Source organism: Phalaenopsis equestris, unplaced genomic scaffold (assembly GCF_001263595.1).
Source record: "Phalaenopsis equestris unplaced genomic scaffold, ASM126359v1 Scaffold000084, whole genome shotgun sequence".
In the NCBI taxonomy this organism is placed as follows: Eukaryota; Viridiplantae; Streptophyta; class Magnoliopsida; order Asparagales; family Orchidaceae; genus Phalaenopsis; species Phalaenopsis equestris.
The window spans coordinates 1265585-1292755 of NW_018164526.1; the positions used below are offsets into that span (position 1 = coordinate 1265585).

The following is a 27171-nucleotide window of genomic DNA, read 5'->3' on the forward strand; positions in this document are numbered from 1 at the left end:
ATTAGAAACTTCTGATCAACTTTCAAGTAATTTTATGTGTCTTGTGTCCATATTACTACCTTGATCCCCTCTATGACTATGATGTACTCAATCTTCTTAATAGACAAAGCAACTTGTAAGCAGGATTTCAGACTTCATAAATCCTATTTAACATTTACGGTGGCGGCATCAGGTACTCGACCGGCATTAACGGACTGCCCGCGGCGCGACGGACATTATAGCGGAGAGCGCGAGCGAGCGAGACCCTTTATGTTGGCGCGCAAGTTCTTCGCGAGTTTCGGTGCCTTTCAATCTTCCGCATAGAAACCCTAATTCGAGAGGACAGAAGATCGACATTGAAACGCCAATCCACGCATATCCAGGGTCCAAAGTGGGTCGTAGATTTTGGCTGCCGAGCTCTCGATGAGGCCTATAAGGCTCCCGGAACCGACCAGTGGATCGGCGGGAATGCCGGAAATCTTCGAAGGCGGGGTTAACGTGCGGTCGTGATTGGGAACGGTTTTGCCGGAGCTGAGAACCAGTGCATCGGTTTGATTCGTGCGCTCGGGCTCTTTGATAGTTTCACAATATATGTAAGTTCTTTTTCTCTTCTTGATGCCTTTCTCATCCATGACGATGTTTGGCTTTCCCTGGAAATTTTGATGTAATATGTATCAAGAAATTTCCTACTCTGTTTAGTTTTTTTTTTAGATTTATGGCTTGACATAGTAAAGGCAGTAGATGATGAGGACGGTTATGTTGATATCTATTCATCGGAGTTAGAAGAATTAGCAGGCTTTGAAGGTAGTGGAAATTCTTGATCATGAGTCTTATGAGTATCATAGACTAGAGAGGCATATTGAACCTTAATCAACTAGTGCCACAATTACATTTAATCTATTTATTATATCTTTTTGCTGCATAATACATGATGAGCCTAAGCCTGAAGCTAGAATCTGACTTTAGAAATATGTTTTAATTTGATGGGACATTTACATACATTCCGCCCAATTCCTATGTATTTACATATCTAGTACTTAAATTTAATTTTTACATTTATACTACCCAAAATTTTTATATCACATAAAAAATAACTCCATTTTAACTTTTAAAAAGGGAAATACACCTTTTGATGCATAGGTAAGGTGACATGTATGTAAAAATTGAAGTTTAGCCGTTAGATATGCAAATACATAGGAATTTTTGTGGTATGTATGTAAATCTTCCTTTAATGTATTATCCATGATAGGTTTTCACTTTGCCTGAGGTCGTAATTATTTTGCATGTTTGATGTTTAAGCTGGTTTTTGCTATTTCACCTACATCCAAAAAACTTCAGCTTGTCCCCTGTTTGCCTTCTTTATGTTTTTTTTTTCTTTTTTGCAACTTAAATTGAAATCCCTTGCTTGCTTTTTTTTCACCGTAGTTAGTCTTATATCAAGAACCATTTATTGTGCAGAATTTAGTTATACATCATCAGCACTTTTGATATGGTAAATGGTCTCATTTTTTAAGGTTTTCTTAGCTCTTAAACTTCTTATATATTTGGTTTTTGAAGTTATTGGTATTGTAATCTCTTAATTTGAATGAACTTTGCAGCATGCCGTTAGACCAAGAGGAGGATATAACGTGTGGCTAAGATGGCTTCCTTTATCCTTTCACAAAATCATAGATGCCTTAATCAAACAGTTGCTAGGAAACTCGAAATTTGCCCTGATGTCAAAAGGAAAAAGGATGTCTTATTTTCCCGCCCAAAATGGTGGAAGTATTGGTTTGTCAACAATTCTAGAAGCTGATGCAAGGCATATAGCCTCAATTGCTCGAGAAAATTTTGAGAAGTATGCAATTGGCTACCTTCTGTTTTTTCTTTTCAAGTTATTTGAAAGTCTATTATTTCTTTTTACTTTTTATTCATGAGCGAGCAATGCTTTTTCGGAAAAATCTTTTTAATTATGTGTAGAAAAAAGGACTTATATTGAACTTATTAGGAGACCATTTTGCTCAGTGGCATGGAACTAACCTTGTTATTTAGATAACATTAAAGTTTTTTTTGGTGTTTGCAGTCTCCAAATTGATTCAATGTCATAAAATTAGTGTTGCATGCCAAAAATGGTCTTTGAATCTCAATAGAGCTTGGGTTAGTGGGCTTGAGTACCCAATGTCTCGCTACACACACAATTAATAAAATAAATGTTCAATAAGCCATTATACAGATTTTGTCTTAGCAAGGCTTTGTGATGCTCAAGTTAATAATGACTGAGCTTAAAGGCGAATACAAATTAAAAATTAATTCAACATTGTTCCCATTTTGGAATAAAGTGCGATGACTCAAAATACGGATACTATTTTCTTTATTTGAGAGGAGTAACGAGGATTACCCTTGCTTTCCTTTGGAAGAGGCATTTGTAAAAGTGAGGGTAAGTGTAGTTCAGTGCTTAGCTTGACATTGATGGTAGATGTTGGGGACACCTCGTTTTTTATTTCCCCACTAGACAAAAATGACCACCATGGAAGATTATTGTGGTTCTCTGGTCAATCGTAGGGTTGTGAAGCGAGACACTTTTCCTTACGATTCTCATTGGATCATTTTGCCGTCAGATGTGCTGAAGTAATAGATAAAGCCCTTTGAATTTAAGATTCATGCTGCTGGAGATTAAAATCAGGTTGTACGATGGCTTTGTGATTGTTATTGTGTGTGATTTGAACTGATGTACCATATTTTGGTTGATGCTTTAAGACTAGTGTTTTATTTTATGGATTTGATCAAAAGGTTTTTATTCATCTCAAAGGGATCCAATGGTTGGGATTTACAAGTATCGTTGTGTTTTCCCCCTTACTGCACAAAGATTGTAGAAGCTTGTTAGGATATTTGAGATTAATTGATACCTTGTTTGTTATAAGGATGCATTGCCCCATTTTTTTGGCATTTCATGTAAATAAAATTAAAAAAAAAATAAAAATAAATAGCCTAGTCACTTCTCTTATTCTGATTTATTATTGTTTAGGGACTTAGTTTGTATCTTCTAAACCCACAACCACTCTTAGGATATTAACTTGGATATTATTTTTGGTTGAATGTATCATTGGAGAATGTTGCTTTAACCTGTTCTTGTGATTATAAAGCTCCTTTTTGTTCTTGAATTGGAAATAGCATCCATTTTTGCTAGTCTTGTTGATTCGGTCGGGCTTTTTGCTTGACCTGTTGGGTCCATTTTTTCACCAACTAGCAGAATTTGGCATAGGGCCAACTATTAAGTGGGTCAATAGTTTCATTATTTAGTCTTATGAGTTTGGATGAGCAAGCTATAATCTTGGACCTCAATATTTTTCTTTTGTGGTTCATGTTTTGTTGTTCGTAGAGTTATCAAGGCTTGTGATTCTGTTTTTTGCTAAAGTAAAGGTTGAAATAATTAGCATTAGCATTGGACTTGCCCCCAATAGTTTTCTTTTGTGGCTCATGCTCTATTGGTTGCAGAGCGAGCAAGACTCGTAATCCCATTTTTGTTGAAGGTTATTTGAAGTAGCAGTGAGCCTTGCACTATCTTGATTGTATATGTAAGCTCTGATTAGAGGGAGTTGTTCGTTGCCTATATAGGCACTAACTCACAACTCAACTATTGACAGTTGTGACTGTTGACCACTTTTGATGTCGTATGTGTGAGGTGTTCAGTTTCTCATAGTCCAAGACATCTATTCGGATTTTCTGGTACGTGTCTCGAGCACGGAATCAGGATCAACACCGATTCAGCCTTGCCGGGGAAAGCTCACTGTGAAATGAAGATGATTACGATCTAGGATATATTTAATACCCATTTTAATGTTTAGTGACCATATTCCGCCTATTTGGAGCCTTCGGCGGTTTGAACAAGCTATAAAATTGCTCTAACTGACACTTGGAATAGGTGTGGTCACACTTCCCCCTTAGAGTGACCACGCTTGAAACGGGTGTAACCATGCCATAAGTCGCTTGTGTCGTGCCACCCCTTCACCCTCGATATGACCGCGCCAGAGGGCGGCATGACCACGCTGCGAGACAGAGAGTTTGGGCATAATTACGCCGCTCTCAGGCGCAACCATGCCGGAACTTCACTCGTGCACTCATGAGCGTAGGCGTGACCACTCCAGATCTAAGGCGTGACCACGCCAGTTCGTCTTGTCCAGCGCGGCTCGTCCCAAAAATCCACCATGTGCGTTCCTTAATCACCGGATAACGGATTTTTAACCATATGCGTTCCTTAATTATGCCGCTCTCAGGCGCGACCATTCCGGAACTTCACTCGCGACACTCACGAGAGTAGGTGTGACCACTCCAGATCTCGGGCGTGACCACGCCAGTTTGTCTTGTCCGGCGTAGCTCGTCCCAAAAATCCACCATGTGTGTTTCTTAATCACCAGATAATTAATTTTTAACCTGGTTCTTTTGCCATTTGTGAAAGAAGACCAAAAAGTAGAGGAACTCTTGCCATTTTTTGATCAATGTCCATTGGAGAAGCGGTTATGCGGCCTCAATCCGACGGATGTTGTAGCAAACGCATTGCTAAGTAGGTGGGTCGTGCATCGAGCAAAAGGATCGCCATGTCAAGCCTGTGGAGAAGCTAAGGAATATTGGGAGAGAGTTGTGAGGGATTTTTAGGAGATTCTTGTGCGATTCTTCAAATTCTTATTTCTTTTTTTTCCCTATTATCTTCATTTGTTTCTTTCTTCTGATCGTTTTTTTTGCTGGTGTTCTCATTTTATGGAGGGAAATCAAGGAAACGTAAGGGATTCACTTAGAGCTTCGTTGGATTCTCCTTGAAAGGAGAGCTTCTTTATTCTTTGGAGGAGGAGCGAAGCAATCTTGGCCGGAGCGAGTCAGAGGTTGGAGCAAGCCAAGAGCACACTATTCCAACCATCACGAAGGTATTACTTTTTCAAAATCTTGCAATTTTCTTCTTAGTAAGCCACCTAGGTCTGGTGATAGAGAATCTAGGGCTAGGATTTTTGTGTTAGAGGGGACTGATAGGTTAGGGAGCTTTTTGCTAATTTACCCCCTATGAATCTGAGAGTTTTCCACTAAAACCTTATCACATTGTCCTAATTGGTCGGGAACTTAGCAACCCCGTGATTATTCGATGACTTCATCCCTTAGTGAATGAGTTGAAGCTACCATGATCTAGAGAACGAGAAAATTACTTTGATTCTCGTTCCCTAGATCGTGAAGGATATGTCTATGAAAGAAATCTTCATTTTCGCGAACATTCCTCTCTCACGGAAAAGCTCCTCTACACATTGTCGTATAATTAGAGGTAGGCCCTCCATTACATTTCGTAATAGACAATATCTACGACTTCATCATCACTATAGACCTCATCTGAGATTGCTAGGAATAGTTCGGCTCGCCACCGGAATGTGATTAAGTGAATTTGCATGTTGCATGTTTATTTCCTTAAAATTTTCATTTTAAAAATGATAAAGTTTGCATGCTTATTGGCTTGGTCACCTACTTTAGGCTGGTTCAACTGGCCGCCCGGTATTGTTCTATCCAATCGATTGTCCCTCATTGAATGCCTCGATTGGTAGACCGATGTTGGTCAACTTGGCTTACTGCTTTAGGCGGGTTCGACTTGTTGCTCAATATCGTTTGGTCCAGTCTGCTCGGCCAACCACTTTAGGCCGTTTCGGCCGGTCGCCCAATATCGTTCGACCCAATCGGTTGTCCTCGTTGGAAGCCCCAATCGATCGATCAGTGTCGGTCAACTTGGTCGATCGCTTTAGGCTGGTTCGACCGATATCGGTCAGCTCGGCCAACCACTTTAGGCCGGTCCGACAGACCATTTGGTACTGTTAGGTCTGATTGGTTGTCCCTCGTTGGATGTCTCGATCAGTTGACTGATATCAGTCTGCTCAGTCGATCGCTTTAGGCCGGTTTGACCGGCCGCTTCGTATCGTCCGACTGGATCGGTCGTCCCTCGTCAGATGATTTGATCGGTCGATCGATATCGGTCGGCCTGGCCATATCCTTTTGGTTGGCCCATCTGGATTGCTTTTGCACTTTGCATTTGATATGTTCATTGCATATTTGGCACACCTTGCTTGTCTCGCATATGTTTGTCACATTTGGCGCAATTACATCGAGTCTGCAAGTCATATGTCATGATATATGTTCTTGGGTGTGGTTTAGGATGCTACACATGTTTGCTTGAGCGACCGTAGTGTGCTAAACCACTTTAGGAGCGCAGTATGAACGTTCATACCTGTTAGAACATTCACACTATGCTCAATTGTTTAAGACGATATACATGTTCGCTTAAGTGACTCTAGCGTGTTAAACCTCCTTTAGGATGCAATATGAATTTTCACGAATGTTGGAACATTCATATTATATTCAATCACTTAGTGTGTCATACATGTTCGCTTGAGCGATCGTGACATGCCATCTCATATTTGCATCTTGTATACACATCACTCAATTCATTTGGATGACAAGTTGATTCGTTAGATGAGTGACCCGTTTGTTGGTCATAATACCTAAACAAGCATTTGCTCGCGAGGATAGCTCAATGAGCAATACGAGTTTTCATATTATGACCAATTTGTGTATGACTTGCTAAGACTCTAAGGATTCTAAAGTATGTCATTTGCATGTTACGAACCTGTTTTTTTTTGTCCATATTTTAAAACTATAAAACATATACTTTTCTATTATGTATTATCCATTTTACTTTAAAATTTATATAAGTTAGGTCATATCTGAGGCCTCACCTTTTAAAATGTCATCCCCTTCAGTGACATATTTTAGATCCATTAGATCTTTAGGATGGGGCTGGTTTGACGACCCTGTTAAAGTCATACAACTAAATTTTAACCTTGCGCTATGCACATACTTAGATGTTGTGATAGGATTCTATGCACTAGATGGTTTCCCAGACTATGACCAGGGTGCTTAGGTAGTTTTTCGATGTCTGACTATTGTTTCTTATTGTTTTGTGCCCTAACTAGTCATCTTTTTGTGTGCTGCATTTGTGTGTTTGCTAGGTTTTAGTCATGCACAATAATATATTAGGGGTGATCTTCTTGCAAGGAGTCATGTCCAACAGGGATGAGCTTAAATGATTTTTGCTAACGCCTTTGCTGCAGGTGTTAAGCTCTTCTCCCATCAGACATGGTTCGTCTCATTGCATGATATAACCTGTGTTAACCTCAGTTTTGCAGCTCGAGTCTGTTTTTTGGACTTTATTATGTACTTTTAGAATTTTAAGACAGAGTTTGTAGCGAAAATAAGATACAAGCACAATTTTTTAGGCTTGAGGCGTAGAATCACATGGCGGAGACCAGTAGCAGATGTTCGTTTCTCGTATCTTAATTTTGTATTTTGATATTGATGTATAGAATCTAGGTTCATGTGTGTATAAGCAAAGTTTGATTGCGCTTTTTTGTTTTTCTGGAATATGTTGTCGATTCAACAGCATCCGACCTTTCTTATTATTTATTTGTTTGACTTGATTTAACTTGCTCGTTGTGTCTGCTATTTCTGTTTTCTTTGATTGTGGTTTGTCTGAGAATCAAACAATTTATAATTTAGGCTCTTTAAGGACTATAAAATATAACATTTATACAAAAATCATAATAAAAGATTAAGATTAATTAAAATTTAGGATTAAAATATTTCAACTAATTAAAACTTGCTCTTTACTTTTCTGCATGACCTTGAGGTTGATTTTAAAATAGTTTGCTTATCATGAGTATATCTACAATCATGCTAATAAGGCCTCCATGCTTAAGATTATATAATTACATCATATTGTATGTCCTGAGGAGAAACCCCGCGCTTCTTCAATCTGACTGACCCAACATAGATTTCTGCTTAGGTTGTCTAACATGCTTAGGGTGTTAGAGGCATCCCCACCCCAGACGGGGCATAAGTCCTTTGTTAGAGTAGTTTCAGCTTTTTAGCTGGACCTCTCTTTTTTTTCTTTCCAATGACATATTTGTCATTTATTTGACGATTATAAGCCTCATCTCTTTGAGCTCTACCTTTATAGGGTCATAGGACTTAGAGTAGTTTCCCTTTTTTGACCGTAGAACTACCGAAATTCTCTTGGATGTTGCAATTCATGGATTACTGACAGAGAGTTTTTGGTTGTGTTGGGTCGACTTCCATCACGACCTGGTAGACTTAGAGTTCTAATAGCTTGGGATGACGGATTTGTGGTATCCTGACCCGATTATCTCTAACCGATTATGATTACCCTATCTCTTTTTTGTTGAGCCCTTTTGAGCTATGTCGTTCTTTTGTGAATTCATTGATGTCGTCTTGTAGGCCCCAATTGCGGATAAACCACCACTGATTTGGGAGACGGTGATTCACTCTTTACTCTTATGACCCGATTATGCCCTGGAAGCATAGTTTGGATTATATGAGTCGACTTGGTTATTTCGTAGTCTTCGTATGTCGATGAGCCGCTACCCATTTGAGATGTGAAAAATTCATTCTCTGTCCTGTGACTTAGCGAGAGCTTTGAAAGCATGGAGATATTTTTATGAAATAACCATCATTTTAGTGACTTATTTACTGATTATCACGATAATGTAAGCAAAATCATTTTTATCGAGAGTATTATTTTGTATCCCCAATGATGTAAATAACCAAATGCATACGTTCCTTTGAGAGTGTTCTTGATCCCTGAACAAAACATGTTTTTTTTTGCTCTCTGGTTATGGGTAGTTTATGTAGGAATTTTCTTTGTGGATACCGTGTTTCGAGATATTTCAATTCTATCTTGTTCGGACGTATGCTCTCGACCTATCACACGAGAATTACCATACATAAGCCTTCCATATTTTTTTTAAAGTTTGTTTGTCAATTTTCATCTTATATCCAATCTTTTTCGATTCCTCTATTCTTAGGATCATTTTATCTAATTTGAGATCTCTATTCTTAGGATCATTTTATCTAATCTGAGATGGAGATTTATTTGAAAAGGTGAATCATATGATGACGACATATAAATAGACAAGTTGGCGACTCCGAATTAAAAAAAAAACAATAACCAATCGTTGACACCATGTAATTGGCACTTGTTAGCAGACACTAATGAGGCCTATTATATATATATATATATATATATGGATGGCGTCGACAACGACATCAGTGTCTGCTAGGGTTTCGCTCCTCCTTAGCGATTCCCGACAGTGATTCATTGATTTCTCATATCTCTCCGTCGTCTCCCGCGACGAAGTTTCACGCTCTCGCAGACGTCCTCCAGTCGTCGAGTCCACGACGCGCGCACTCGACGACGTCTCACTTGCTCTCGACCATGCTCCTAGCTCTCGTATTCCACTACGCTCGCAACTCTCGTCCTCCAGTTTCACGCTTTCCGACTCCGTAGTCGACGACTTGCGTCGTCTCTTTTCCTCTGTCGCCCTGCCCGACAGACAACGCCCGACAGCCAATTCCTACTCGGCTCGCGTCTCTCACCCGCAGTCGACGACTCGCAGCTCTACTACCTTCGAAGTTTTGCTCGCCTATTTCCAGCAGTCCCCTAGCTGCTTTGGACGACATCCACCATCCTTTCCTATGCCACTGCACTTGCCGGCGACATTCCTATTCCTACTTGTGCTCCTCTTTCAGGTTTAGAGTCTGGCTTTCATATTGACAAATCCTGCAATGTTCCTCAATCTTTTCACGACGCTTTTAAAGGTGGTGACGATCACACCTTCATAAAAAAACTGGGAAAAAAAAATGGAAAGTCTGCTCTTATTCTCACAGAAGTTGAAACCAGTACTCTCGCGTCCTTCTGGCGTTTTGCTCTAGTGGGAAAATTTCTATATGGTCACCCAAAACTGGAGATCATTCGAAAAGATTTTGAGACTATGAACCTATTGGGCAATTGAAATATTTGTTTACTTGGCGGTCGACACATACTGATTTAGTTATCTCATGATGTCGATTACACTCGCATTTTTTCTCGGAAAGCTATCAAGACCGACAATCGTAATATGAAAATTCTGAAGTGGACTGTTGGTTTCGACCCAAAAGCGGAGTCCTCTATCATTCCAGTTTGGATAAAATTTTCGGGGTTAAAATTATATCTGTTCAACTTAGAAATTCTGTACTCCTTAGCAACTGCTTACGGTAAGCCTCTCAGGATTGATATTCCTATGCTTGTTGTCACCAGACCCTCTGTGGCGTGTGTGTTGAGGGATATCACTCAACCAGCTCCGGATGAGGTGTGGATTGGAACCACTCACAACGGATATTGGCAAAAGGTTGAAATCGAATCACACTCTCCTTATTGCTCTCATTGTAGTATGTTTGGCCACAACTCTACTATTTGTTATCGTTTGCATCCTCATCTAAGACCGAATATCGCTATAGAACAACCACCTATTATTCCTGTGAGAAGATACAACCTGATCTTCTTCTCAACACTGCAGTTCCTAAAGAAGAACAACATACTATAACTACAGATCCAGTTGTGTTTATACCATCCACTATTATTGAAGAAGACTCACATACATGTCAAGAAACACGAGAGATTGCTATTGAAGAAGTCTCACATACATGTCAAGAAACACGAGAGGGCTCCTTTGATCCAATAACAGATCAACCGGTACAACATGTAGTTGCTTCTAATGTTCAACTATCTGCACATCTCCAACACACTTTAAAACTAGATCAGATGAGCCAATCTTCAAAAGAGGAATGACAGGTCTATTCCAGGAGGAAGAAAAAGAATGGAGGCCGACTCCAGGTCAGGAACATATTGGATGATACATTGGTTACTACTGACAATGACAATCATCTTACCAACTTATTAGCTTGCTTCTTCCCTAGAACCAGAAGCAGAGGCAAAAGCAAATTGGGTTGCTCTGTAGTCACCTGATACTATGTATTTCAACATTTTTAGGCATTTTTTTTGTCTCTAATGTACTTTTCTGTATTTTTTAGTTTTGGAACCCCTTGTGATTTTGGTGTGGGCAGGGTGCCATGTTTGGGCCCTCCAACACATTGTATTTGTATCTTTCTTTCTGGTTAATATATTAGCATTTTTGGGCTTTCTAATATATATATATATACACACACACACACACACATATACATATGATCTTTTGGTTTTGATCAAACTATGCTCTTCTTTTGTCTCTCTCCTCTCTTGTTTCTCCTTGTATGTAGACTTGTGTTGTAAGGTGTTGTGCATTCCAAAGAGGTTACCCTACATGTAAGTTGAGGATGCAATTCCATGGGTGCAACTTTTAATGTTTAGCATTCGTTTCCCCAAGATCGAGGAGCTTGTGAAAATGTTGCAGAAGAAGAAAGTCGTGGTCCCATGGATTTGGCTTTGAAACTAAAATCTTTAGAGTTTGTGTTATAGGTTGTCTTTATGGAGAACCAATAAAGGCAAGTCAATAATAATTTGATATATGCAAATGTGACACTGGATCATTTGAATATTTGCTCTCAAATCAATGCAAGGAAGCAAAGTACGGAAAGGAAGAAAATATTGCTTGATTTCCTAATGCCATTTCTTTTAATTATGTTTTTCAAATTTGGGGGATTGGTTGCACTGAAACTGATCCCAAACTCTTATTTTTTGGTTTTGGTTAGTTTTTTATGAAACTCATGAGCTTCTGATCGAAATTACAAAATCAGACTTAACGATTAGTTGGTACATTTTTTGCACGATTTCTATCATTATGGCTTTATTAAATTTCGTATGTAGTGACATGATCTAATCAGATAAGCCTCTTTATAATCATACACACATATTTATATTTATATATTTGTGATATTTTATTTTAAAAAATTAATTGAAATGAAAATCAAAATTTATTTCCAAAGAAAAAATTGATTTTATATGCCTCGTAATAGTCATAATTGGCTAAGAATGCCTGTTAGTTCAATATTTGGAGAAATATGCAAAAAAAAAAAAAAAGACTAATAATGCACTTTCTATGTCTATATCCCCATTTTCTTGGAAGAATATCACTCCGCCTCTTAACACCTCGCATACTCTATTGTTAATTCTATTGTTTTTTCATTTAGAAGAACAAGTCGATCATGACAATGAAGTTCAATTAGATAAATCAGCTTAACATTGACTTCCATAGAGATGGGTAACTTTTTGTTGATGTGGATATACAAAATATAGAAGTAGGCCCTGGTGTGTCTATGAATGCTTCGATACCAAAGCGTTCATTAGAGATTATAACCCTATTTTATGATGTAATTAAAATTAGTAGATTAGTGAGCTCTTCTGATTTTTCATGTGCTTTGGGACTGAAAACAACAATTCATGATATTGAGAACACAAGGAGAACTCCTACCCTATAAGGGTTAGTGCCCAAATGCAATTCTAATTAAGTGATTACTTATATAATCTCAAGCTCGAGCTTATCTTTGATGTATTTAGTAGTTAGAAAATTTTTATGAGTAAACATGTGAATTAACAATGAACCACAACATCTACTTAATCGCCATGCAAGAGGACATGACGTCGTGCTACGAGGAGCCAGAAGCTTCGACGAATGAAGTTGAAGCTCCCCCAATCCTGGGAAACTTACACGGGGCTTGAGATTGAACTGGGCCCAACCGGTTCAACAGGAGATGGTTCGGTACGCGGGAGGCTAGACAGGCCACTCCTCTTCATGAGCATGGCCCCCCCTCTTTTTGTTTTCATTTCTCGCCTAGCCCTCTTCTATTTATATGTGTTTTTATGTTTTAGGGTTTAGCTTATGTTGTTTTCTGATTTAAGTTTGTGAGGACAACTGTCGGTGTCCTGGGATAAAAGTTTGTTGTTCTTGTTGTTATGGTGGCGATGATTGATCATTGGTTTTTTGATCCCGTCATTTTTTTCATTATAGGACAATGAAGGATTATGTCGTGTCATGCTTTTCGTTTGTGAAAGGTAATTTTCTCTGGTTTGAAAGAAGGTACAATAAAGAACTCGTTTAAATAAGAAAATTATTCAAGGCTTGATATTAACACTAAGCTTGGTGTTTGGAGGGATGTTTAGTTGTTGGCTGAGCCTATTATGCTTTAGGGCTCTCTTGTCAATTATTTTTGGCGGTGATTAGAGAGCTTAATAAGTATCAAAATTGTATGGTTGTAGTTTATTCTATCTGTTGAGACATAACTTCTGCATCATTGACACAGTTGCAAAAGGAGGTGTGAGCAGTATGCCCCCCTCAGGCACTGCGTTAGGTTTAGGTGCCACGATTGATTTTGGTGTGGATGCCATTGCTGTACGTAGAGGCACACACTTTGTTGCTGGCTGAAGCCATATGCAGAGCCGGGATTGCTATTTGTTTTTGCCAGTGGTTCATAACCTTAGGAAGCATGGAGCTTCTCTTATTTCTTTCTGCTCGAGCTGTTAAAAGTCTAGATATATGGAGTTGCGTTCTCATTTTTGTTAGAAAGAAGCTACGTCACTCAAAGGTATGGGAAATAAATGATCATTCACATAGGAGCTATTATGAAGTTGTCTTTAAACTCAATATAATTGGTTAATCTTTGTCTATGCTTTGATTGCTGACGTTGCCTCATGGACCTCATGCAATAATGTGATCTCATGAGAACTTTTTAGTAGGCAGTGCATTTGTCTACGTATTTTCCCATCCGTAGCTTGTTCTTTGGGAGCTGCTCTTTGGGATGTTTAGTAAAGATCTTATCCAATACTGATTGCTTTGTTTTTTTACTTGTTGGGATTCACTCGAGGGGGTTTTGAAGAGTTAAGATGTGTTTTCTTACATGCCCTTCTTAGGCTCCCTCTTTAGGAGCAACTCTAAGGTTATTAATGAAGATCTATCTAGGCAATGGTGACAATTGTGTAGAGAGTTTTAAACAATGAGGCATTGAGCTTTTATAAAGAGGTGAAGGCTAGGCAAATAGGGAGCAACCATTGAAGTGACGTCAAGTGGTAAGGATGATGAATTTATGTTTTTGATGTTCTTTGAACCTTGATAATGGAGTATGTCAGAATACATGCTTTCATCCTTTGCTTGAAGTTTATGTATGTTGGCTCCACACCGCCATTATTGTCTTTTTAAAAGGACATTGCTAGAATTCCCCTTAAAAGAAGAGCCTCCTTGATTAACCCAAAATTTGACGGAGAGGGCAAAAGTTCCTTAATGAGAATGATTCCTAAAATGTGAAGAGTGTTCGAAGCTTGCCAATGAGGAGTGGGGGTGGCCTTCCATGTTTCTTGTTAGAGGATGGTGGAATGCTTCCACATGGATGCATGCTGTTGGTTTTGGGCTGCAATTGGTCATATTGGGATGCTTTATTACAGACGTTGCTAAATTATTACGTGTTGAAAATGATCTTTGAATGCAATAGAATTTGTGTTGTGTACTGTTTCAAGCTGGATGTTCTACGCTGCACATAATCAGCAAAGGTAGAGGTCATCAGGCTAAACCTGGGAATTTGTTTGAGTTGAATTTTCAAATCTCAAGTTAACAGTTGATCCAAATGTCAATAAAAATTAAAATTAATGTATGAAATTCTAGAACTGATAAAACAGTCGCCCTCATTAGGGGGAAAGTCACAAGCCCCCTTACATTCCCCTGAAAGGGAGTATATTTATAGAGCTAAGTCTGAATGGTAGGTAGTTTAGTACTTTGATTAACGTATATGGTGGATGGAGGGTTCATCATTTCTTTTGAGAATTATGTTCGTTGAAAATTATCCTAGTTGAAGGTTATTTTGGTCCTCTTACCTATTAAAGAGTTAAGAAGTGAGGCACCTTGTCTTTGAGATCTATTTAAAAAAAAATTGTTCTTGGGGTGATGGGCAAATGGGTGGAACCCTTGGGCTTTCAGATAAGTATTGGTTGAGATCGAAATTAAGCCATAGGATGGCTTGATTAGTGTTGCGGCGTGATTGAGTTTGTTTGTTGGATTTTAGACTAAAGCTTCAAGATCGATGCTTTTTTTTATGGATTTGATGGAAGGCTCTTAAGGCATCTTGAAGTGATTTTTTCTCTGAGATCTAGAAGTATTGCCGCTTCATAATACCCTTGTTGCTCAAAGATTATAATAGAATCCAGGCAGGGTTGTTTGTATGACTGGGATTAGTTGTTTATATTTTTATTGGAATGTATCAACTTATTCTTAAAATTAGGTAATCAGATGGTAGTCATATTGCGTTGTTTAGATTACAACAATCTTGAAGGCTAAAAGAAATTCAACGAGAAAAAAGAAACGCTACAATCTCCTTTTGATCATTACTGTACTTATTCCTTAAGCAAGATTACAGTGAACCAAACATCTTTTATTTAAGGATAACACATTCATCTAAATAACATTATCAACTTGATAATATTGTTGTTCCATAAAAATTAAACCAAACAGCCCCTAGGATTTATTTTGCTATGTAATTGAATAAATTTTATAGTATTTTGATGGAGAAAAAAAGTCTGTATTCACTCCTCTTAACGCGCAAGCTTTAATGAATAAGTTACTGGCTTTGTTGATCAGCCAAGTGTATAATTGAAGGGCTCTGCAAGACATGCATGTGGTTTTGTATTATTATTAGTTAGTTTTAAAATTATTTTTTTTGGTTTTATGATGGTTGGTCATATTTTTAGAATTCAAAATTTTAGTCACCATATTTTGTCAGATCCCACTAGTCAGACCGTATTATTACCGTTACCAAAATATACAAATACCCTAAAATCTTTAAGTTGTTTCCAGCAGGAAGTTCAGGCTTATGGGATCTTTGGTTAGACAGGACCAAAATGAATATAATAAGTATAGACAAGGACAAGAAAGCTGAAGTACAGTTCAAACGAAGGACCAAAATTTTGCTATTTAGTGGTGCATAACAATGCTGTGACTGGGAATAAACAAGTTGATAATTTTAAGAAATGAAAAACTTCAAAATGACAATTTTAAAATACAGGGAACCATAACGCTGTTAAGCTAAAAATGTTTGAATTAAAAAGCTTCAAGATTCTAAATCTTAAAATTTAAGGAATTAGCATTTGTTTAATTTTTTAGGTATCTTCTATTGCAAGTTGAATTATTTTTGCTTCCATGAAGTGAAAGTTGATTTTGACTATTTAATTTTTGTGGTAGTAATTGGCTTAAATGCTCTAGACCGTGCCATGAAGAGGGGATATAAAGCTTATAGGTTTATGGAAACAAATAAATTTTGTTTTGCCTTTTTTTTTTTGGTTGCTGTAATATGGCATTCTTGCACCGTTAGCCTAGAATCTAGATTTTCCACCCAGATAACTGGATGCTGATTTACACTTGATATTCCAACTGCAAAATCATTCATTTTGTTTATGTTTGCTTGGAAGACACATCGCCAAACTCGCATTTCTGACCAACGGTTTGAAAGTAGCCCTTAGATTTATGGCTTTTTTTGGGGGCATATGCATACTTTCCACTCAATTCCTATGTCTTTATATATCTAACATCTAAACTTTAGTTTTTACATTTATGCCACCCCAATCTTTTATATCACATAAAAAATACAACTATTTTAACTTTTAAAAAGTGAAATACAGATTTTTATGCATAGATAAATTGGCTTATATGCAAAAATTTAAGTTTAGGTATTAGATATGTAAATCCATAAGAATTGAGTGATATTTATTTAAATATTCCTTTTTTTAAAGACAATGGGGACAGCACCAAAGGGCTCCAATTCTTGTTAGCATGCTCCTTGGTTTCAGGTCTAGCCCATGCGCTCTGACTAAAGATTTGCTAGTACTTACCGTTTTTAATTGGCCTCATTCCTACTTATCTATAAATGATTTTACGCTTTACATTCAATTAATAAGATATTTGGGATATAATTCTCACATGGAAACCAAAAGGCAAAATAAGATATTGGCAATCTGAAGTGTATACTGTGAGTGGTTGAGAGTACACATAATGACAGGAATTGAAACTATTATGTAGAATTTATAGCCTAACTTTAAATTCTTACTCAAGAACTTGGGTTATTAGTAGATTTTTTATCATCTTTCAAGCTTAAAACATTTTTCATCAATATTTATGATCACACTTATGGCAAGTCAAGAATGCACCACAATTCACAAGAGTAAAATATTGTGTGAGCAGGGCAAGTTGCGGAATTACAAACTTTCATGTAGAATTTAGATTCTAATGTTAACATCTTAATAATGAATTGTGGAGAGTAAAACAGTGCTTGAAGCATCTTTCCAACCGAATATATATATTTCTGAAATCTATTTATGTTTCTACTAATTTATGAGGCTTTCTATAACTAGTTCTTGATTAAGATTTTTTGCACTGATTTTTTTCTATGTCAAAAGAAGCGGCAATATATCAATCAAAACATGACTTTCGATGGGAAGAAATTTTGTATAAAGCCAACACTAAGTCATTGTTTTATGCATGTGGATGTTGGTGGTGTTTTGGATGGTGTTATTATTTATAAGTTTTTTTCCAATATATAATTGATTTGGGCTTTACTACTGCAAGAAATTAATGGACTAATATATATGTTATGGCCTAATATTATAATGTCATGCAAATGTCACAGAATTTTTTACGTGCTCATGTATTAATTTTACTCCAATTTTAATACGTTCTAATTTTGTTAGATGTTCTATTGTATTTCATTTGTTTATTATTCTTTTTTTTTCATTTTCTTGCCTACCCTGAAGCTTGTTGAATGGGATTTATTTGTGGTTCTCATTTTCATCTCTTTCAAACGTACTTGCTCGAGTACGCCCTTTGGAGTTCATGTATGCTTTTTCTTGCTCTCCGTTCACTCGAGCGAGGCTTGCGAAGACTCTGGCCTGTTCAAATGAATCAGTTTCTCTTCCCTATCTCGCAATCTCCACCTACACACACTTTTTCATGAGCATGGACCAAGTTTGATTTGCCTTCATTGCCTCACTAGAGTTGTTTGCACATAGTTGCCGCTCCAATGCTCATTAGATATGAGCTTCCTTCCTTTGTGTAGACTTGTTCTCCTCTCTCGATCTTCCTGTCTTCTTCTCCCTTCTTTACCCCTTCGAAGGCAGCCCTAGCTCATGCTTCATCTCCTTTGCTCGTTTCCTGCTCTCCCGATCGCTTACACACACGAGGATAACACTCCTTCCTCATTTTCATCCTATTATATAAACGAAAAATCAATTGTAATGCTTCGATCGAACCTTCATCAATCAGTTCAGCATTGATCGAAACGGTTCTGATTTGATCGAGGAGTTGCATTGCTGACTTGTGTATTTGAAACTAGTCTCCTGGTTACAAGAGATTCATGCCTGTTTGGCCAAAGGTCCAGCATCTTCGTGATTGCTCCTTGATTAATAAACTGGTCAATCACTTGCAAATTATTTGATACCCCCAAACAATTTGTTATTATTAAATCACTAATGAACCAATCTAGAATGTATGATTGTATACTTGGGCTCATTATTTTTGTCTGTTTAACAATGATGACAAACCAATATTGATCCAAGAGGGACAAAAAATAATAAACAAATAAATGTAACTCCTCTCACTAAAATCAGAAAGGAAATCTGCACTCAAAGAGCACATATGTATTATCTTTAAATTGATTGGCACCACCAACAACATAAATTGACTTTCACATATTTCATTTGAAATGCGGTTGTAGAATCTGATATACTCAGAGTTCCATAGAATTCATATTAATAGATAAATGAAGTTTGATCTGATGGTTGTAAAGGATGCCTTTGAAAGTTCGTATTGTTTGACTTAATAAAATTTTCTTCAAATGTTTATGAAATAAATTGGTATACTTAAAATAACTTCTATAGAAGTTGTTTAAATAGGTTTGAGAGAATATGTTTAAAATTAGTGGAAAATGAGGATTCATAAAGCTGACTTCAAATAGCTCATATAAGATAATTGATGAGGAGTTGTCCGACTTGCTTACTCTTTTTGGTGGACTTGGACTAGATTAATTCGATTAGAATCGGCTCCATAAACTATTAATGTAGTTTGGTTTTCCTTAGGTTTGTTATAACTTAAACAGTTTTTGGTCTTCTGCAATTTCTAAAGTTACCATGGTGAGTTGTTCTATTTCTACTGTAGTTATGCTTCTCTCTACAATTAACATAATCGTGTTTTGTTTCACAAGTTCTGAAATTGTTCTCTTGATTCATTATGAAACAACGTCCCTGATCGAGACATCCAAACTTTTATTTTCAGGGAAGGTCTTCTTTTAGTTGTTGCTTCTGGATGGGATACTATCTCTATAGCTGCTTCAATTAAACGTTTGGCACCCCAAAACGTTTTCTTAATTCAGGTATATGGATTTTTAATGCAACTTTTTAATTTAGTCTGAATTTTTAACACAATCATTCCATTTTAATCTGAATTTTTAATCACTTGTTCCATTTCAATCTTTTCATGCTGTAACATTTGTAATGTTTGCAGGATCTGCTGATTTATTGATGCATCCAGTTGGCTATTTATTCTTTTTTTATATGATAATTTACTTGTTTTATTTTTTTCATGCTATTGATTCTTCATCATTTGGTTATTCTTAGATACAACATCCTAGATCTCGTTTGGATAGGTTCGACTTGGTAGTAGCCCCTCAACATGATTATCATGCTCTAACCCCTCGAGGACAGCAAGAGGTTCCTCGATTATTTCGGTGGTGGATAACTCCCCGTGAACCTCCTGGCCAAAATGTGGTTTGTTTCCGTCCTTCCACCTAATTTGAAATTTGTAAGGGGCATTTACATACGTAGACAATTCTTATGTATTGACATCTCACACCTGAACTTTCTTATTTGCACACATAGCATTTAAATCTTTAATATCACATAAAAAATAGCACTCTTACTACTTCTAAAAAGTGAAATATACCTTTTCATGCAAATGTTTAAAGTAACGAAAGACGGTGCATGTAATTATGGAAGTTTAGGTGTGAGATATGTAAATACATAAGAATTGTGTGCTATTTATGTAAATTTCCCAATTTATAATCATTTAATTAATCTGCCATTCTATACCTCTTATTGTTTGTTATTTTGCTTAAAGGTTCTTACATTGGGTGCATTGCTGCTGATTCTGCTGCACTACCTGCACTACGAATTGCTGCTTCTGAATGGCATGACGAGTTAGCACCTTTGCCAAAGCCCTTGATTGTGGTTAACATTGGAGGACCAACAAGTAATTTTTTTGTTTGTTTATTTGTTTTCTATTGTTGCTATATGCGGAGCTTAAACTTTGATTTTCCCTTGCTTCTCCTAATTCAGCTTCTTTTGTAAAGCTTGAAATTTTATTATATATAATATTGTAGATGATGTTGTACTTGATATCAGGTTTGTGAGGAGGTAATTTTGTTAAACATAGTGTGAATGGATTCATTTAGTATCCAGCGAATTCATCAAGTTCCTCATAATTATATTCTTTCAATGTTTCAAACAACAAGAACAACAAAAAGCCTTTATCGCACTAAGTGGGGTCGGCTACATGAATCCTTTTTCTCCATTGTGTCCTATTGAGTGACATTTTTTTCATTTAATTCTAATAGATTAAGATCTTTTTTATACAATATGCGCAAGTTTTTTTAGGTCAACTTCTGCCTTTCTTAACATAAGTTGAATCTAAAACATCCACTCTCCTAACCGGATCATCAGATAGTCGACATTTAATTTGACCAAACCATCTAAGATGACTCACTCTAATCTTGTCTGCAATTGGAGCTACACCAACTCTTTCATGTAGATTTGTTTCGCATTTTGTCTGTAAGTGTTAAGCCACTCATCCACCCAAGCATTCTCATTTCAACAACACTTAACTTTGTTTTATGCTTCTCTTTTAAAGGCCAATATTCAGCGCCATAAAGCATTGCAGGTTTCACCATCTTGTAAATAATATAATTACCTACGTAGGCATACCTGAGATAAAATTTTTTTGACCGATTGTTTTTGTTAGGATGCTTATTTCCACTCATCTTGAGGCTACCAAACAGTCCATTAGACAATAATGATGCAGCTACTTTCTATTAGTTTCCCATGTTTTTTTCATGGGAATGGAATACTCTTTGATGTATTAATTATCAATATCTTACAAGGCCATACCTTATTGGATCTATTATTAGAAAAATAAAAGACAACTTTATTGGGCAGATTGTCTTTTACATAGTATAATCATCATAAATTTTTGTCCAAGCAAATATATGATGGTAAAGATGGTCCATGGTACTACGGTAATCCCTGAGATGGTCTACATATTATTATCGATGGCTATCTTATGGTTGAATCAATATTGAAGTTGATTGAAGGGCCAATGACCACTTTCATGTCAATTATTATGGAGAAGAGGCTTACTGTTGGTGGGAAATTGTACGTAGTTTTTATATCGATGGATAAATTATAGAAGAATTAAGACGAACTGATTTTGTTGGGGGAGGGGGGATATAATAAAACATTTCACTGGATATTAAAAATAAGCAACTTATCTCTTTCTCTCTCTCTCTCTCTCTCTCTATATTATATATATATATATATATATATATATATACTGTATTCTGTGTGTGTGTCAGTTTCAGAAATGATTTTAAGTCCATATTTTACAAGGCCTGTTGTTTGCAGTGATCACTTCCTACACATTGCTCATGAAAAAGGGAGAGTTTGTGGATGACTACTCTTTTCTTTGTGAAGTTGTTGCAGTAGCATATAGAATTGCACACAAAATCATTTTAAGATTGATCTTATCTTTTTAGAATTGGTGTTTATGACTTAATCCAGTGAAGGAAGTCTGACTAGCAACTATTTCATGATTATCCTTAAGACTGTTGATCAGAGTTGTACATCATGGATGTAGTCTGTTATGAGGGAAGATGACCGGTTTTACCATTGACTATGAAATTCTTATTAAGTTTTGGAATAGGTACTTAAGATTTGATTTGGGAATGAGAAGATCAAATTCTTGAAAGTGAATAAAGGAGCATATTTTTATTTTAAACCTACTTTGTCAACTAAATCCTTAAGCAGAATAACCTATTTGATATTGATGCCCTCATGAAGGGTGCTCTAGTTCTAAAATATTACATCGTAGATATTGAATTTTATTGTCGGGTATGATTAGGATTGGTGAGTTCGTAGGTTTGGGCAATTTGTTGGTTACATTTCACCTCTCCAACACTAGTTCTAGGAGGAAACTTGAAATTTAGTGAGACATGAATGCAACAACACAATAGGTAAACCTTTGTTTTCTCCTAAGGTTCATTGTAAGCGGACTTCTGATGATAGATTTGGGCTTGTTGAGGTTTATGTGGCATGGATGACCAGCAGATACGTTTTGCAAAGTTGTACCCTTTTGAGGTTAGATTCGTTACAAATAGGAATTGATGTTACAAATCCTTTTTGGTGTCGATTCATTTAGAGTAATGTGGTAGATTTGCCCTGAGAGGATGAGACTTGTACTGGTGGTGTTGATTTTGCTTGTCATCTTTTCTCTTCTTGTGGTGGTTTTCCTCCCGTAGGAAAATGTATTTGTATGAGTATTTTGATTGAGGTTGGCTCTAGCGGATGAACTTTTTGATATTCTCTTTGAGTTGATGATACGTATTAATGGTGTGCTTACAGTTGTGGTAGAAGTCATATTATTGGGGCTGCTCTTCCATGCTTGGCTTGAGCAGGCCCAGTTGTCATGCTTATCATATTTTATGGCACTCCCACTCGTAGATTGCACTCCCTGCTCCCGCTGGTCTCATTACTTTTTTTTATTGCTGTTGCTGAGGTACAGATGGTGCAATACTTAGCCATATGTTATTGTTGCTTTCTTGGACGATTTACATACTTACCACTCAATTCCTATATATTTGCATATCTAGCACCTAAACTTTACTTTTTACATATATACCGTATTTTTTATGAATGAAAAGCTCTATTTCACTTTTTAGAATTTAAAAAGTAGTATTTTTGATGTAATATGGAAAATTTGGGTGGTATAGATGTAAAAGCAAAGTTTAGGTGTTAAATATGTCAATACATAAGAATTGGGTGCTATGTATTAAATGCCCCTACTGTCTATTGGTGGCAGTTGTTGCTGTTTATGTTACCTCAATCATGATGATTAAAAGAAACACTTTAAAAAAAATGCAGGCAGGCCAGAGTCATTATTGACCTTTCCTTACAGCATTGCTATCTATAGATAAGATTACTCTAAATTATATAAATGGCATTTGGCTGATATTTATCAATACTGCGCTGCTATATAGTAACATAAATAACATAAATTCAAATACCCTGGAATAATTTTATACTTGGCCAGCTATAATGAAGGTAGACTCTTACAGGTAACATAACTCATTTCTATGCCTTGATTGAAGGATCTAATCTAATAAAGCATTTTTAGTTTTGAAGCTTCCAAAGAATGATAATATTATATTTATAAGGAATATTTACATACATACCATTTCCGATGTATTTACACATCTAACACCTAAGCTTCAATTTTAACATGCTACCTTACCTATGCACGAAAAGTGTATGTCACTTTTTAAAAGTCTAAAAAATGATATTTTTGATGTGATATGAATGATTTGGGTGTTATAAATGTAAAAAAATAGACTTTAGGTTTTAGATGTGTAAATACAAAGGAATTGGGTGGTATGTCTGTAAATGCCCTTATTTATACTTTCTTTTTAACTGGAATAATATTTTTCCTACTTTTTTTTTTTTGAATGTATCACCATGCTGAAAATTTCACCAACTAAAAAACTGTTTAAAATGTGTATATTATAGGACATTGTAAATATGGTGCAGACCTTGCCATTCAATTGGCAGGTTCACTGCAGAATGTTTTACCAAGCTGTGGAAGTGTCAGAATATCTTTCTCTCGGAGAACTCCTCAAAAGGTATCATACTCTTAACCGATAATTCATGTTTTCTTTTGTTATGTCTAATCCATTTGCTCTACAATCTGCTTGATATTTATCTGTAGATTTCTGCCTTTATATTGAAAGAACTTGGCGATGATCCCAAGGTTTATGTATGGGATGGCACGGGTAAGTTATGTTCCTTGTTTACATCTGTTCTTATTTAAATTTAGGGAACATAATTACCACTCAGTTTATAAATATTTACATACCTAACACCCAAAGTTGTATATTTCACTTTTAAAAAGGTAGGGATGGTGGTATTTTTTATGTAATGTTAAATTTTTGAGTGTTGTGCAGGTACATATGAATTTTTAGGTGTTATATATGTAAATACATAAGAATAATTGTGTTGTATGTATGCAAATGTCCCTTAAATTTAATTTCCTTCTCAAAATTGTGAATTTGACAGGGCCAAACCCACATATGGGACATCTGGCATGGGCAGATGCCTTTGTCATAACTGCTGACTCTATAAGCATGTTGAGCGAGGCTTGTAGCTCGGGGTATTTTGCTCTCCCTGAAATCTGTTCATGTTGTCTACCAGTTGTTTACCAATGCTCATTTTATGTGGCTATTGATTTTGTAGGAAACCTGTTTATGTGATTGGAGCGGAACGTTGCACTTGGAAATTCTCTGCTTTCCACCGAACGTTGCGCGAGAGGGGCCTGGTTAGGCCATTTACAGGACTGGAAGATGTAAGTGCTCTTTTACATTTTGCGTATTTGCTTTAGTTATTTTCGATGCAATTTGCTCAATTTGGCCAGTAGAGGGATGTGAATTTTTTCATTTTTTTAATATAGTTTGAATTTGAGTTTTTATAACTATATATAATGTTCTAAAAACAAGGAAGATTTACATACATACGACTCAATTCCCATTTATTTACATATCTAACACTTCAACTTCAATTTTTACATATATGAAGGTTAATATAGTGGTATTTTTGATGTGATATAAATGTTTTGGGTATTAGAAATGTAAAATGCAAACTTTAGGTGTTAGATATGTAAATACATGGGAATTATGTGGTATGTATGTAAACGCCCCCCTCAAAAAAAGCTATATTCGGTTTCTAGTCTTCTTTGGTAATATGTCTATCTAGTCAGGCATCTCTGCGTTGGAAGGGATGATAAGAATTGGATGATTTACATACATCTGCTTAATTTTTATGTGTTTATATATCTAACACCTAAACTACAATTTATCCATGCATGCATCTTGCTCATGCACGTAAGGGTGTGTTTCACGTTTTTAGAAGTTAAGATGGAGTTTTTTTTTGCCGTGATATGAAAGATTTGGGTGGTTTAAATGTAACGAGTAAAGTTTAGATGTTAGATATGTGTAGCCATAGGAATTGGGCGGTATGTATGCAAATGACCCTAAAAGACATTTTAAGGCTCATTTGTTTGTTTGTTGTTAGAAATAATATTTTAAAAGTTGATAAAGTTTGCTAAATCCATTATTTGATTAATTCTAATTAGGACCGAAATTAATTTTGAACTTAACAAAATTTCTCAAAATTCACTTAAAACCAATGATTATACTTTCATACTGAATATTAATGAAAACCAAATGATCATTTTGTAGAATATGTTTTTCTATTTACAAGGAATCAAATGAGTCTTATGAATTAAATATGTTATGTCCGACCTTGTAAACTACCTGATATGGTAATTGTTCATGAAGCCAGAAATGCATTTTCGAGATTCTTTTCATCATTAAACATTAGCACACCGATTTAAATATATACGATACAACATTCTAGGATTAAATTGGCCAAATTCGAGTAACAGGGGACTATTTTGTGATTTAACCAATTGATTGATCTTTACTTATAATTTATTTACTTATTTATTTTTTGTCCTGCTTAGATATCAAAATTTTGGAGCTATCCTCCTCTTAACGATGCTGCCGAGGTTGCTTTGCGTGTTCGTACCGCTCTTGCAGAACGAGGGTGGAGTCTACGACGGTAGCATGTTTCTCTGATGCAAAATCTCTACAAAAGTCCTCATTTTTTGTAATCAGCTTTTGCATATTTCTATTGTGTTTTTCTCTTACAGTTGTAAAATAAAATGACACTGCATTGTATAATTTGCTTATGAGTTCTTCATTATAATTAACACTGGTGATCAATATGATTTCATTCTGTGTTCTGTAAAATTCTTTCTTCTGTTACATAGTTTCCATCCATGCATTTTTTTCCCCAGTAATTTTAAGAATACAACAAACTACAATTAGTTTCTTCTTTGGGGCGTTTACACACTTACCGCACAATTCTTAGCTTTCATATTTACATGCTTAATTAAATATTGTATTTTTGGTTGTACATATGTGAATGCATGAGATTTGTGTGGTATGTATCTAAATTTCCTTTTAAATTATTAGTTGTTCAAGATATTATCAGTTTGCCCTTGTCGATTGGAGCGCTTATTCCTTCAGGACACCGGACGCAGATTTGCGTTCGGAGTCTAGTGGGCACTTGCCACTTAGCATGTGGGCCTTACTATAATACAGTGATTGGGTTATTTTTTAGAGCGATGAGGCCCACTTGCCTCAACGCTCTTAAAAATGGTAGGATCGGTTTGATTTTGATCAAACTGGTGATAGTTATCCCTGATTAAAATGTCAAAACAATCCACTGACTCTAGGGTTGTGTTTGATAAACTACTCATAGCTCGGTTTGATGAGAGTTTGTTCATGTTTGTGTAATTGATTAATCGAACACGTTTGAATACTTCTATAAATGCTCAATTCTTAAATGCACGAGCATGAAAAACTTTTTATTTGATTCATTATATTGGCAACAAATTAAGCAATCTCTTTCCTTCATTTTTCAAATTCACAATGGTTTGATCGTAGCACGTGTAAATGCATTGGTTTGATCGTTCAAAAAAATCACTCGGGTGCTTGATTTGTAAATAGCAATGTTTTGAGTGTCATGTATGTAATTATTCTTATCATTTATGAACAATTTCATTTTTTAATAAACTTGATTTAATGTTTATGAATAAGATCAATTAAATTTTAAATTAAAATTTATGAATAAATTCAATTAATGCTCAATTTAAAACTCATTTATTTTAAGTTGATTTAAATTTTTAATTCATATTGCATAAAAATAAGATTAAGATTTGCTTGTTTAGTTGTCCAATAATTTTACATATTTACATTCATATGTTAACTATTCATTTAAAAGCACATTTGTATTTGTAAGCCCCAAAAATAACTCATTTATAACTTCAATATAACTCATTTGATTAGAAAATAAATAACCCAGTCATAAAACTCATTAGTTTGATCAATAAATTTCATTTGGTTAAAAAATAATTAGTTTGCCGATTCAAACTTTAATTTGCTCCATGA

At 36.0% G+C, this 27171-nt stretch overlaps 1 protein-coding gene across 1 annotated transcript; it reads left to right on the forward strand.

Moving 5' to 3' along the window:
- The first annotated feature begins 105 nt into the window (after positions 1-105).
- LOC110019838 (mitochondrial fission protein ELM1-like) lies at positions 106-25958 on the forward strand. Its single transcript, XM_020717689.1, is given in 12 exon segments — positions 106-472; positions 475-572; positions 1578-1816; positions 19116-19212; positions 19457-19606; positions 19956-19974; positions 19977-20087; positions 23672-23784; positions 23871-23934; positions 24218-24311; positions 24395-24503; positions 25680-25958. Coding segments are annotated over 12 exon segments (1266 nt in total). The 5' UTR covers positions 106-402; the 3' UTR covers positions 25782-25958.
- Positions 25959-27171: the final 1213 nt, after the last annotated feature.